We start from the raw sequence: 14,889 nt of genomic DNA, 5'->3' as shown, positions 1-14,889 counted from the left end.
GCTAAATTGCAAATTGATTGTTTCAAAGGATTGATTTGATCCATAGGAGACAGATAATGGTTTAGATTGAGTACAGAGATGCAATGAAAATGATCCGGGTGTGAATCAAATATAGGTAGATCTCGTTGTGAAAGACTGATCCCTAGAGTAACTTTTATCCATTGAGCGACGACCCTTCCACTCACATTGTTGGATCACTAAGGCTGACTTTCGTCCCTAACGATTCTTGTGGTTTCGAAGAATCAAACTACAGGAAAACTAGGAATGAAGAGCTTTCCCTTATTTTTCGTCCGTCTCCATAATGGAATGACTTTGACTATTGATTCATTCGTAAAAACAACATTCGCCAACTTTTGAATTGGCATTTTTTTTTTCAAAATCAAAAGAACGATTGGGTTCATGTGGTTTAAAGAAAGTTTTAAATTAGTTATATGATTTATAATTAGAATTTAGTCCTCATAGTTTGATATATATATATAGTCCATAAGTCTTCGGGATATAGACTATTTATGAGGGTTTTATCAAACTATAAAGACTATTTATGAGATTTTATACTAAATCCTAATTTTCTCCGAGCTATAGGGACAAATTTACAAATTTAACCTTTCAATTAAAAAGAAATGGAGTGGCAAAAGCTTGAACAAATCAACCTAGTTCATCACACAATCTTGAAAGCATGGATCGTCAACCTCATCTCAACGATAAGAGATATGTGTGATCAAAGCCACAAATTGATTATTGCCCATTCGTTCTCATTGTTCTTCTCGTCCATTCAATCTTTTTCTCCCTCCACAAATCATCATCATCCTCCCATTTCTTCCACATAAAAATACGCCCCCAATTCGCCAAATCGCTCCGTTCTCTGTTTTTTCACTCACCCACAAAACCCACTTCACTCTTCTTCTCTGCATCATCATCATCAATGGCGTCTGCGGCTTCCCGTGCCACTTTCCATCTCCTTCCCACCACATCCTCTTCCACTTCTTCAACCCGCTCTGCGCTTCTTCAATTTTCCCCATCCACCACTTCCTCTTCCTCAATTCGCCTCCGCAGCTCCGCCACTCAGCGCCTTGGCTTTGCTGCCGCAGACCCACTTTTCTCCCTCCATGTCGCTTCCAAGATTCGGTCGTTTGGGGGCAAGGCTTCGAGGGGTGTGGTGTCCATGGCCAAGAAGAGCGTTGGGGATTTGACTGCTGCTGACTTGAAGGGGAAGAAAGTGTTCGTCAGGGCTGATCTGAATGTGCCATTGGATGATAATCAGAATATTACTGATGACACTAGGATCAGGGCTGCTATTCCTACAATCAAGCATTTGACGGAGAAGGGAGCTAAAGTCATTCTCTCCAGTCATCTGGTGAGCGTACTTTTGGGATTTCTTTTTTACTGGTTAAACTTTTGTTTTGCTGTATCTGGAGTTGATTAGTAATTCTGGAAGACAGTAGCTATAAAATTGTTTGAAGTGATTGATGGGGTGTTGATTTTGTTGATTTCCCAAGTGATATATTCTCTTGGTTAATGGAATTTGTAGAGAAAAGGTTAAGGGATGTTAGCTGTGATGGTACATTGCATGTAGTGGCAATTGGGTTTTTGGGTTTTTTGATTAGCCATTCATGGAAACTTGAGATCAGGGTTTAAATTCTTCTTTTTACTAATAAAGAGTGTTGATCGTATACTGTTTATGCTGCACAAGCTTGTGAATCTGTTGTTAAACAATGGAAATTTTCAGGGACGACCAAAAGGTGTGACTCCAAAGTACAGCTTGGCACCTCTTGTGCCTAGGCTTTCTGAACTCCTTGGCATTCAGGTACCTTTTTCTTCTTATGATCTGAAAAGAAGGGTTTCTTTTACTGTTCTTTGATGCCTTCCTTTCCTGTATGTTGTTAATGATCGCCTAGTCTCGGGAGGCAACATTAAACATTTCTGTATGTCATTTCCAATCAGGTTGTGAAGGCTGATGACTGCATTGGTCCTGAGGTTGAGAAGTTGGTTGCTTCCCTGCCTGAGGGTGGAGTCCTTCTCCTTGAAAATGTGAGATTCTACAAGGAAGAAGAGAAAAACGAACCTGAGTTTGCAAAGAAGCTTGCTTCTCTAGCTGATCTTTATGTGAACGATGCATTTGGAACTGCACATAGAGCTCACGCTTCGACTGAGGGAGTCACCAAGTTTTTGAAGCCATCCGTAGCTGGTTTCCTCTTGCAAAAGGTTGGATCCTTTAATTGATACCTGATCCACTTGTTACTTGCAAAAAATACCATATATTATTAATCGTATCCTATTTCCGTTTTCACTGATCTTGTATATAACTGGTATCTGGTCTCAATTTGTTCACTACCTCCGAACTTCGGTTATTTACCCCAAATTATGGTTGGTTTGATGTTCATCATGTTATTTTATTTCTATGTCTAATGATTTTTAACCCTTTTGGTAATCGCTTTAGGAACTTGACTATCTAGTGGGGGCCGTTTCAAGCCCAAAGAGGCCATTTGCTGCTATTGTTGGTGGTTCAAAGGTCTCTTCGAAAATTGGAGTGATCGAGTCACTTCTAGAAAAGTGTGACATCTTACTCCTCGGTGGTGGAATGATCTTTACATTTTACAAGGCACAAGGACTTTCAGTTGGTTCATCTTTGGTGGAAGAGGATAAGCTAGAACTAGCAACCTCCCTCCTTGCGAAGGCCAAGGCGAAAGGAGTATCCCTTTTACTACCAACCGACGTCGTCATTGCAGACAAGTTCGCTCCAGATGCAAACAGCAAGGTTTGTTTGTAAATCTGGGTTCTTAGATCCATTTCTCAGACCAATGCAGTGCTGTAGAAACACAAGCTTCTGAAATTTTATTGATTGATTCAAACAGTGGCTTGGTTTTTTCTAGTCTTTTGGAAACTTAAAAAATGCATTATGGATCAGGGAAATAAAGAACTTAATTTTTACATTGCAGATTGTCCCAGCATCCGCCATCCCTGATGGATGGATGGGGCTGGACATTGGACCAGACTCTGTAAAGACATTCAATGATGCCTTGGACACTACCCAAACTATCATCTGGAATGGACCAATGGGAGTGTTCGAATTTGACAAGTTTGCAGTCGGCACAGAGGTGAGGAATAACTTCTCCATAGTGATACAAATGCATTTTACATTGATGTCATTTTCATACTGATATAGCCGGTAAGTATTCGTACTTGAGATATAAATATTGATTTGGAGTCAAAACCAAGGAGTAAGGACAGTATTACTCTTCTAATTTTTTTTTTTTATCGCAACACACCTTCCCCTATTATTGGAGCTGGGGGATGATATACCGACCTTTACATATTTGTTATAATGCTGGAACTCTATCTGAGATCTTGAATATTTGTGGTTTTCTGAGGTGCCTGATTTATTTGGTTCATCATAATATAGGCATAAAAACCAATGTAGTTCAACATTTGTGCAGTATGTATAGCAGACGTGTTTATGTGGTCAGTACTGAAATATCCCTTTGGTTGCAGTCGATTGCTAAGAAACTTGCAGAGCTTAGCGGAAAGGGGGTGACGACCATCATCGGAGGTGGAGACTCGGTTGCAGCTGTGGAGAAGGTGGGAGTTGCAAGCGTCATGAGCCACATTTCGACCGGTGGGGGTGCTAGTTTGGAGTTGTTGGAAGGCAAAGAACTTCCCGGTGTCCTTGCTCTTGATGAGGCCGTACCTGTCGCCGTGTAGGTGATGGATTATTTGATTTAATTTTTTTTTTCTCCCCATTGCAATTGAATGCTTAAATTGCAATGTGTAACAGAGAAATATATATTGTTGTAGAAGAAGATGAGTTTTTGTTGTAAAAGTGGTAACTTCAACTGTTGTTCCCTTTCTGTCTCTGCATTTGACTTTCCCTTGCTTACTGGGAACAGACTGTAGGGATAACAACTGCCTTAAGAGTTGTAATAAATTTGTGCATGAATGTCCATTTTCCTCCTTGCCATCTTCTTCTTCATTTTTCCCCCTTAGAGAAGAGGCAATTTCCAGTAATGCTTGGTAGGAACACTTCAAGTTTATTAATTTACGAGCTTGATACTATAAATTTATATCAATTCAGATTGAGCTATGCTCGTGTTGGCAAGTCTACGCATCAATAATTGATAAATGATTGTTAAATTTTAAAATGATCTTTTGTTTAGCCTCCAAACGTTTGATTTGGTTAAGTTTACTTTTAACATTAATATTTGTTACTGTTATTCTCATTATTAGTTTTTCTTTATGCCCCATATAAGTACCATGAATTAAAATGACAATAAATCCATCTATAATTAATCTCAACGTGTGTATAGCTAACTAATCAAGATATATTACTTTGATGAAGAGTTAGAAGCTCAAATCTCCTATCTCTTGAACTTTCAAAACATAATTAGAATTTTTTTAGTACAATTGGAAAACAACAAACCTCATAGTTACTAATACAATTGCATGCTAATTGAATTACGCTCAGTTTGGCATAACTATTTTGATTCTTATTTCTATTGATGACATGCAGAAATGCATGTTATCTTAGGCATTTTACTTAGAATTATGAAGAATATGCGACAATTATGCTAGAAATTCATGAGAAAATAAGCTTGCGTCATTCAGCATGATGAATCTCGACTAACCCGTTATTATGCGTTCAATGTTCTATTTTTGTAGCTAACGTAGGAAGTGGACGCAAATGCGGAAATCGGACCACCGCATAGACGACCGCATGCGGAGAAACTCTCCATCGCAAAGGTGAACGTGTTCAATCAACGCATGGATGTTGCGGTAATCAGCCACATGCATCCATCGCATGGGAGTTGCGCTCGTTAAGCGATTGCGGTCATCGTGTAGAGTTGCGGTATTAAGTGAATGCGGTCACTGAATGATTGCGGCTACACGATAACGCATGATAAAGGGATCAACGCAAGGTTGGTGGAATGAACGCATCAATGCATCTACTTTGGGAAAAGCAAAAGATGATGTTGACATTTCACCTACCACGTTGTTAGCAACAGAGGTTCAGAAAGGACTAAACGCGTCGAATGTCAGAATCAGAGCAGTCCATTAATGCTGTCAGCGATTCATACTCTATATAAAGAAGCCGATGAGCAGAATTCCAACTGGTCCGGGGATTACCCCTGCAACCCAGGGTTTTCCCCGCAATCCAAAAAAATGCGTGAGAAAACGCTTGAGAGTTCTTCACCTCCTTCATCCATTCTGAGTGACGACCAGAGCCTTCGACCGGAGCTAGATCTCGAGAGAGTCAGCTTCACCGCCCATCCATGGCACCACCGGCAGCCTTGACGCACATCCGCTGGAAGCAAGTCTTTGCTTCCAGCCGGTCATTTCATTTTCCTTTCTTTTCCTATATTGTATTGTATGAAATTTTGTGATTAAGGAATTAATACATTTTGTTTTCAATGCATTTTTATATTTCCTTCGATTCCATCTCCATCTTCTTTACTTAGCATCTCTAACTTTCATTACATCACTTAGTGAGACTGCTTGAGTATCGCATACTTAGTCATGTGGATTAGGGATATGAAGCATGTAGCAAACCACCGAGTGGTGTGCGTTGCGTGAGTGTGTGAGTAAATCTTTTTTGCTTAGTGTGAAGCTGTAGCAACGCCTGTCTATAGGCCAACGCAATGCTTGTCTATGAGTAAAATTAGCAACAACCAACTGCCCGGAAGGGTAAGTAGTTGGTCGCATTAAGCAATGTATGCATTGTTCACTAGAGATAGGAATAATCTTATGTCAACAAAGTTCATGCGGTTACCTTGTCCTATGAATGCATCATTCATCATTTAGGCATACTCGAGAGAGTAGTCTAAAATCCAAATCTAAGACTCGAGATAGCGGATTGGAACGCATAGGCAAGAATAGGGAACTTAGAGATAAGCTTCGTTTGCTGTCATACAGCGTATGCACCATACGGATAGGATATTGCATGCATCCAGGAAGTAGGATATGGTGGTTGTATGCGGTCATCTCGACACTTATACATAATCACCCATACATCCTAGAGTTAGGCTTAAGTGTGTGTAGCATGATTGCATGACTTGCGTTGACTAAGGTTGTCTTTGCGGTCACTCTTAAGAGTTGCAATGAAAACATCTCCACATTTTATCTATTTTCCCATTCATTTGTTTCATGTCATGAGTTGTCATGTCTCTACCTCTTATTCATATTCTCATTGCGTTGTCTGTTAGTTAGGAGTAGGAGTAGTGTTAGCTTAGCAACCTCCCATCCATTATTTTATTCAACCGCCGCATGCACATTACCGCATTCACCTAGCTACAAGTCCCTGTGTTCGACCTCGGATCACCCGAGAAATTTGCGTTCGCGTTATACTTGGCGTGAGCGCAAGAAAACTTGTGACAGGACGCATGGTCATTGCATACATTTATTAATGCATAGTCATTCCAACGCATGACCATCGACGCATGACTATCAACGCATACCTTAAGAACATGCATCGCATATTGCGTCCAAGGGATTTTAGTTGTCGAGTAATTGACATCTAATTTCCCGTCATCATCTATTTTAATTTAACAATTAATGACATAACTTTAAGTATGCATATTAATATGTAAAATAAATTAGAGGTATGTAAGATAGAATCTAATATAGTAAGGATCAAAATGATTGTATTTTTTAAAGTTTAAGGACCAAAGATAAATAATTTAAAAGTTTGTGGGTTAAAATATAACAAATTCGAAAAACTATGAGTTAAAATGAGATCTAACCGTATCGTTAATATCATTTTGATCTTTGCCTCATTGCCTATAGTTATGAATATGACACATTTTCACATTGGTAACCAACCAAAAACATATCAGTTAACAATACATCTTGGTGGGAATTTTTCCTCTTTTAAAAACTTGTGCAAAAAAACTCATTCTTCCATTTTAATTTGAAACAAGCAAATTATGGGTCTACTTCTAGGTAGTGACTTTTGATCTCATAGGCCAAAAGTTCAACCACATAAGGATGTCATCTATTTATTTATTTATTCAATAGACTATTGCAATTTATTTTATTTTATATTATTTTTTCTTGCAAATAATAGAAATTTGTAATTAGGTCATTGTTTTACAACCAATTACAAGCATAACTCAAATAACTCAAATAGTTTTTCCAAAATCAAAAGGTTAGAGCTTTAACTTTCTATACTCTCTATCATAATTGTTAAAATATTAGTTCATCGTTTTGATTGATAGAACTCCCAAAATTTAAGTATCCATTGTTAAAATTATGATGTTTGCATTAATAACTAATCATATTTGGATTGATATATATATTTGAAATAGAAACACTTTTTTTTTTTTGCTATACGGTGAGTAAATTACAAAAAGTTCTTATTACAATGAATAAATTATGAAAAATGAGCATAGCTCAACTGAAATAGTACTCGCATTTAATTCAATACCTTTGCAAAAAATAGACAAATAAATAAGGGGTTTCTTACAGATTTGGCAAATTTGTTAGCTTTAGGGCTTCAATCAAACCAAGTATTTTGATGATAACAAACTCAGATTTTTTATACTAATATTTTTAGTATTTTAGAGTCACCATCTAGTAGAGCTCGGAAAGACGATTCCAACGCAATTTGAATCGCTCAAATCGGAGTTCAAACGAGAAAGTTATAAGCAAAAGAAGATTGTAGAGGAAATCCAATGTGGCACACAAAAAGTCAATATTGATGACATGGTGGCTGACGTGGTAGATGACATGGCACTCCAACCGGTCACTTTTGCTGACGTGGCACATGATGTGACAGTAACGTGGCGACCGTGGACGAATGAGATAATGACAAGTGGCGGTCACCCAGCTTCACGCGCAGACGCGCGCGTGCGCCGCACGTGCCTATGGTTTCTTCACAAAATGCAACGCGTGACATTCAATCTCCTTCCCTGTGCGCGTGGTGCCCATATCATCCGGCAATTTTTTTATTTTCATTTTTATTTTCTTATTTTCCTTTAATTTCATGATCCAATTTTCTCCAAATTCTCACCAAATTTGAGCATTTTCAAATTTGACTTCCTTCCTAAATTGTCATCCTTCAAATCCTTTTTATTCTCCAAATCTCAATAATTTCAATCTTTCAAAATTCCTCTCTTAATTACAAATCCTTACCTTTTCTATTTTTATTCAATCTCCACCCTTCATTTACAATCATATCCAATGGCCAAAATTTATCCCCCTCGCCTATAAATTCAATTTGATTTTACTCTTCATTGATACCAAAAAAGGCTATCAAGTCTTAAGCTCTCAATTCTCTCTACTCTCAAATTCTTGTCCTCCTTGCTCCTAAATTGGCCTGTTATTTTTGTGAGTTTTTTTTAGTGCTAAACATGTGTATTTAGCTTTCAAGAGGTAATATTGTGAGGTTTTCTTTTAATTTTTGGGAATTATATTAAAATGTGGGTACACCTTGGGTTGTGAGAAAAAGAAATTAGTTTGATCTTGAACCAATAAAAAGAATCTTGGGTTTCTCTTTAGCCTAGTAAAAAGAGGGTCGTGTGTCGGTTTGGTCCTCACTTGCAAGAGGATTGAAATACCCAAGAAGGAGTCTTGGAGGGTGGAGTAGGCAATTTGCCGAACCACTATAATTCCCGGTGTTTTCTCTTCCTCTCTCTCTTTTATTTCTTGTTTTCAAATTTTTTTTGCTTCTTGTCTTAGTTATTTTTTTAATGTTTCCTAATTGCATGATTTATTTTTTAGTGTGTTATTTAAATTTATCCTTGATTAAATTGTCTTTAAATTTGAAGTTATCATAGCTTGCATGATTTAAGTTTTATCTTGCATAAACTTTCTTTAATCAAATTAGTGGGTTAACTTTATTGAGCATTGTTTGAAGATAAAATTATTTTTTAAAAATTGGTAGTCAACCCTATTCACCCCTCTAGTGTTGCCTTTAGATCCCACTATTGGTATTAGAGCGGGTAGCTCAATTTTCTTATTTAAAAAAGGTTTTGTAATTTTTTTTTGATTTTACATTCTGTTTTTTTTAATCTTATTAAATCTGAAATTTTTCTAATTTTCGCAAAAAATTTGAAAAATTGAGTTTTAAAAGCTGTTTTCATTAGAAACTTTTTTCTTGAAAATTGGTTATTAAAACCTTATTTTTTTTCTCTACTTCTTAATCTTTGAAATCTTTTTGATTAAAATCTAAATTTTGGAAAAGTATTTCTCTTTATAAAAATCTTTAAAAAAAGAAAAAAATATATATTATATTCTCTTATTTTTTTGAAAAACTTAATTGTTCTGGCAACTACTGAAATAAATGGGCATAGTGAAGGTCAATCTACCACTAAGCCACCTTTGTTTGATGGAAATAATTATGCATGGTGGAAAACTAGGATGAAAATTTATTTGATTTCTATTAACTATAATCTATGGAAAATTGTTTTTAATGGTCCTTTAATTCCTACTAAGATAGTTGATAATAAAGATATTCCTAATGAAGAAAAAGAGTTTAATGATGAAGATAAAAAGAAGTTTTCTATTAATGCTAAAGCCATGAACTGTGTTTTGTGCTTTATGTCCTGATGAGTTTAATCAAGTCTCTGCATGTAATTCTGCTAAAAAAATTTGGGATACGCTTGAAGTAACTCATGAAGGAACTAATCAAGTTAAAGAGTCAAAGATTAGCATGTTAGTTCATAATTATGAATTGTTTAAAATGGATGCAAATGAAACTATATCTGAAATGTTTACTAGGTTCACGAATATTGTTAATGCTTTGAAGGGATTAGGAAAATCTTATACCACCTTTGAAAATGTGAGAAAAATTCTTAGATCATTGCCTAAGAGTTGGGAAGTTAAGGTGACGGCGATCCAAGAAGCAAAAGACCTCTCAAAACTTCCATTGGAGGAGCTCGTTGGATCTCATGACACATGAGATAATCATGAAGGCCAATGTGGAAGAATATGTCAAAAAGAAGAAGAGCCTAGCATTAAAGTCCACTCAAGTTCAAGAGGACTCTGAAATTGAAGCTGAACTAAATGATGAGGAGTTCGCTTACTTGACCAAGAAGTTTAAAAAGCATTTTAGGAAAAGGAACTTCTCAAAGAAAGTCAACAATCAAGAAGGCAAAGGAGAAAAGAGCAACAAAGATACAATCATCTGTTATGAATGTAAAAAGTCCAGATACGTGAAGTGGGACTGTCCTCAAAGAAAAGCCATTTCAAAGAAGAGCAGGAAGACCATGAAAGCTATTTGGGATGAAAGCGATGAAAGTGAGGAAGAAGTAGCAAATCTGTGCATTACGACTTTTGGAGACGACGACGGCGACGATGATGAGGTAAGTCCTGAAAACCTTACTTTTGATGAGCTCATTGATGCATATAATGAAGTTAAAATTGAATTTGAAAAACTAGGTTACAAATATATGTCTCTTAGGAAGAAAAATGCTAAATTAGCTCTTGAAAATAATAATTTATTAATTGAGCTAGATAATCTAAAAGAGAAAAATGAGACATTAGGAAAAGATCTAGATTTATCGAAATCAAATTTGCATGCTTTAAAAGAAGAGTATAAATTATTAGAAAATAAAAATGAAGATATTTCAGCTACTCGTTTAAAGTTGGGAAAAAGAATTTAGATATCATGATGAGTAAGCAACAATGTATATTTGATAAAAATGGATTAGGTTATAAACCTCACCAAAAATAAAAGAAATTTACAAACTACTTTGTCAAAGAAGGTTCTATTATTTGTCATGCATGTGGAAAACATGGTTATAAAGCTTATGCATACAATTTAAGAAAAATCAATATTATGAATGAAAAGAGATGGATTCCTAAATTTTTGTTAGCTAACCCCCAAGGACCCAAACAAATTTGGGTACCTAAGGTTACATCTTGAGAATTATTTCTCTCAGGTATGTTTGAGATCCATAAAGAATAAGTGATACTTGGACAGTGGATTTTCAAAACATATGATTGGGGACCACACAAAATTCACATACCTAGAAAAGAAAGATGGAGGATACATTTCCTTCGGTGACAATAAAAGGGGTAAGAATGTTGGCAAAGGTAATATTAGTAACGGTTCGAATTTTCTTATTGAAAATGTTTTGTTGGTTGATGGTTTAAAGCATGATTTATTAAGTATTAGTCAATTATGTGATAAAGGATATAGAGTATTTTTTTGTGATAAAAATTGTACAATAGAAAATGCATGTGATGAAAAAGTTCTGTTTGTAGGAAATAGAGATAAAAATATTTATACTATTGATCCATTAGATTGTCCTATAGTAGAAAATAAATGTTTATCTGCCTTGCATGATGATTCGTAGTTATGACATAAAAGGTTAGGTCATGCTAGCATGCATTTAATTTCAAATATTTCTAAGAAATCCTTGTTAGAGGTCTTCCAAAATTAAACTTTGAAAAAGATAAAGTTTGTGATGCTTGTCAAATGGGTAAACAAACTAAGTCTTCTTTCAAACCAAAGAAAATGGTTTCTACTTCTAGACCTTTGCAATTATTACATATGGACCTTTTTGGACCTACTAGAGTTGCAAGTCTAAGTGGAAAACATTATGCTTTTGTTATAGTTGATGAATTTTCGAGATTTACTTGGGTTTTATTTTTATCTCATAAGGATGAAGCTTTAAAATCTTTTATTAGTTTTTAAAAAAGAATTCAAAATGAAAAAGATTTTAGGATTTCGAAAATTAGAAGTGATCATGGAGGAGAATTTGAAAATGCTTTTTTTGAAAATTTTTGTGAAGAAAATGGAATTTCTCATGATTTTTTCTCTCCAAAAACACCTCAACAAAATGGTGTTGTAGAAAGAAAAAATCGATCTTTACAAGAATTAGCTACCTCCATGCTTAATGAATATGATTTACCAAAATCTTTTTGGGCTGAAGCTGTTAATACTGCATCTTATGTAATGAATCGTGTTTTAATAAGACTTGTTTTAGATAAAACTCCTTATGAGCTTTTTAATAATAAAACTCCAAATATTAGCTATTTCAAAGTCTTTGGCCGCAAATGTTTTATTTTGAAAGACAAAGGGAAACTTGGAAAGTTTGAGTCAAAAACGGACATTGGCATATTCTTAGGATAGTCTACATGTAGTAAAACATATAGAGTTTTTAATAAAATAACTCATGTACTTGAAGAGTCAATGAATGTTGTTTTTTATGAAACACATGTTGCCACTAATAAAGTTTCTGTTAGTGATGAATTAGAAATACCTGCTGAATATCTTAGTATTAAAGATAGGGAAGCAGTATCAAATGAATCTCAGAAAGAGCCAGAAAAATCCCTCCCTCGGGATTAGAGATTCTCCACTCACCATCCTCAGGAGTTAATAACAGGTGATGTATCTCAAGGGGTAAGAACTCGCTCTTCTTTAAATGCTTTAAATAATGTTGCTTTCGTGTCTCAAATTGAACCAAAATCCTTTAAAGATGCTGAATCTGATGAGTTCTGGTTAATTGCTATGCAAGAAGAATTAAATCAATTTGAAAGAAATAATGTGTGGGAACTAGTCCCGCGTCCTAGTGATCATCTTGTTATAGGTACTAAATGGATATTTAGAAATAAAATGGATGAATCTGATAATATTGTTAGAAATAAAGCTAGACTAGTTGCTCAAGGCTATAGTCAAGAAAAAGGAATAGATTATGAGGAAACATTTGCTCCTGTTGCTAGATTAGAATCTATTCGCATGCTGCTTACATTTGCATCTCATAAGAATTTTACTTTATTTCAAATGGATGTAAAAAGTGCTTTCTTAAATGGTTTCATAATGGAGGAAGTGTATGTTGAACAACCTCCTGGTTTTGAAAGATTTGATAATCCAAATCATGTTTTTAAATTAAATAAAGCACTTTATGGTCTTAAACAAGCTCCTAGAGCTTGGTATGACCGTTTGAGTAAATTTTTGCTAGAAAATGGTTTTAAAATGGGACTTATTGATACTACTCTTTTTATCAAAATTAAAGATAATGATATTTTATTAGTGCAAATCTATGTTGATGATATTATATTTGGTGCTACTAACTCTTCTCTTTGTGAAGAATTTTCTAAGTGTATGCATAGTGAGTTTGAAATGAGCATGATGGGAGAACTTAAATTCTTCCTTGGGCTTCAAATTAAACAACTTGAAGATGGAATCTTCATAAATCAAGAGAAGTACACAAGGGATCTACTCAAAAGGTTTAAGTTCGATAATGCAAAAGTAGCAAAGACCCCGATGAGTACCACTACAAAGCTTGATAAGGATGAAAAAGGTAAAAACGTAGATATTAAAGCTTATAGAGGTATGATCGGATCCTTGCTTTACTTAACTGCGAGTAGGCCTGATATTATGTTTAGTGTATGCATGTGTGCTAGATTTCAATCATGTCCTAAAGAATCGCACTTGCATGCTGTAAAAAGAATTTTTAAATATTTGCTTGGTACCGTTGATTTAGGCTTATGGTATCCTAAAAATGCATCTTTAGATTTGATTGCATATTCTGATGCTGATTTTGCTGGTAGTCTAACTGATAGAAAAAGTACTAGTGGAACATGTCATTTTCTAGGTAGTTCTTTAGTATCTTGGTATAGTAAAAAGCAAAATTCTGTTGCATTATCTACCACTGAGGCTGAATATATTGCTGTTGCTAGTTGTTGTTCTCAAGTTTTATGGATGAAACAAACGTTGCGTGATTTTGGTTTAAATTTTGAACAAGTACCAATCTTTTATGATAATACTAGTTCAATTAATTTAACTAAAAATCCCATTCAACATTCTAGAACAAAGCATATAGATATTAGACATCATTTTCTTCGAGAGCATGTGCAAAATAAGAATATTGTCATTAATTATGTTAATACTGAGAACCAGGTAGCAGATATTCTTACAAAGGCATTAAATGAAGAAGCCTTTTGTAAAAATAGACTTGCACTTGGTATTATTAGAATTGCCTAATTATGTTTGATAGGGGGAGCATTATTCATATTTCTATGAATTTATGTGTTATAATTTATTGAGGGGGAGCATTATTTGTATGATTAAGGGGGAGAAAAATCACTTGTATATCTTTTTGTTGATAACAAAAGGGGGAAAGTATTTTTGGTATTATGGTGGTTTGTCATCATAAAAAAGGGGGAGATTGTTAGCTTTAGGGCTTCAATCAAACCAAGTATTTTGATGATAACAAACTCAGATTTTTTGTACTAACATTTTCAATGTTTCAGAGTCACTATCTTGTAGAGCTCGGAAAGACGATTCCAACGCAATTTGAATTGCTCAAATCGGAGTTCAAACGAGAAAGTTATAAGCAAAAGAAGATTGGAGAGGAAATCCAACGTGGCAGTGACACGTGGCACCTTGCTGACGTGGCATCCGACGTGACGTGGCACACAAATGGTCAATATTGATGATGTGTGAGTGATGTGGCAACCGTGGACGAATGAGATAATGACAAGTGGCGGTCACCCAGCTTCACGCGCGCGCGCGTGCGCCGCACGTGCCTGCGGTTTCTTCACAGAATGCAGCGCATGACGTTAATCTCCTCCCCTGTGCGCGTGGTGCTCATATCATCCGGCTATTTTTTATTTTCATTTTTATTTTTCTTTAATTTCCTGATCCAATTTTCTCCAAATTCTCACCAAATTTCAGCCTTTTCAAATTTGATTTCCTTCCTAAATTTTCATCCTTCAAATCCTTTTTATTCTCCAAATCTCAATAATTCCAATCTTTCAAAATTCCTTTTCAAATCCTTTCCTTTTCTATTTTTATTCAATCTCCACCCTTCATTTGCAATCATATCCAATGGCCAAAATTTATCCCCCTCGCCTATAAATTCGACTTGATTTTACTCTTCATTGACACACCAAAAGCTATCAAGTCTTAAGCTCTCAATTCTCTCTACTCTCAAATTCTTGTCCTCCTTG

The 14,889-nt window shown here is 35.4% G+C and overlaps 1 protein-coding gene across 1 annotated transcript; it reads left to right on the top strand.

Moving 5' to 3' along the window:
* The first annotated feature begins 788 nt into the window (after nucleotides 1-788).
* LOC120088434 (phosphoglycerate kinase, chloroplastic) lies at nucleotides 789-3,948 on the top strand. The gene is made up of 6 exons (XM_039045725.2): nucleotides 789-1,354; nucleotides 1,727-1,804; nucleotides 1,942-2,202; nucleotides 2,438-2,755; nucleotides 2,937-3,095; nucleotides 3,490-3,948. The coding sequence occupies exons 1-6, from the start codon at nucleotides 923-925 to the stop codon at nucleotides 3,697-3,699; spliced, it is 1,458 nt and encodes a 485-aa protein (XP_038901653.1). The 5' UTR covers nucleotides 789-922; the 3' UTR covers nucleotides 3,700-3,948.
* Nucleotides 3,949-14,889: the final 10,941 nt, after the last annotated feature.

This window comes from Benincasa hispida, chromosome 10, assembly GCF_027475165.1.
Source record: "Benincasa hispida cultivar pf3 chromosome 10, pf3_genome.v1.1, whole genome shotgun sequence".
Classification (NCBI taxonomy): domain Eukaryota; kingdom Viridiplantae; phylum Streptophyta; class Magnoliopsida; order Cucurbitales; family Cucurbitaceae; genus Benincasa; species Benincasa hispida.
The sequence above is the reverse complement of the archived record's forward strand: the minus strand, read 5'-3'. Positions and strand labels throughout refer to the sequence as shown.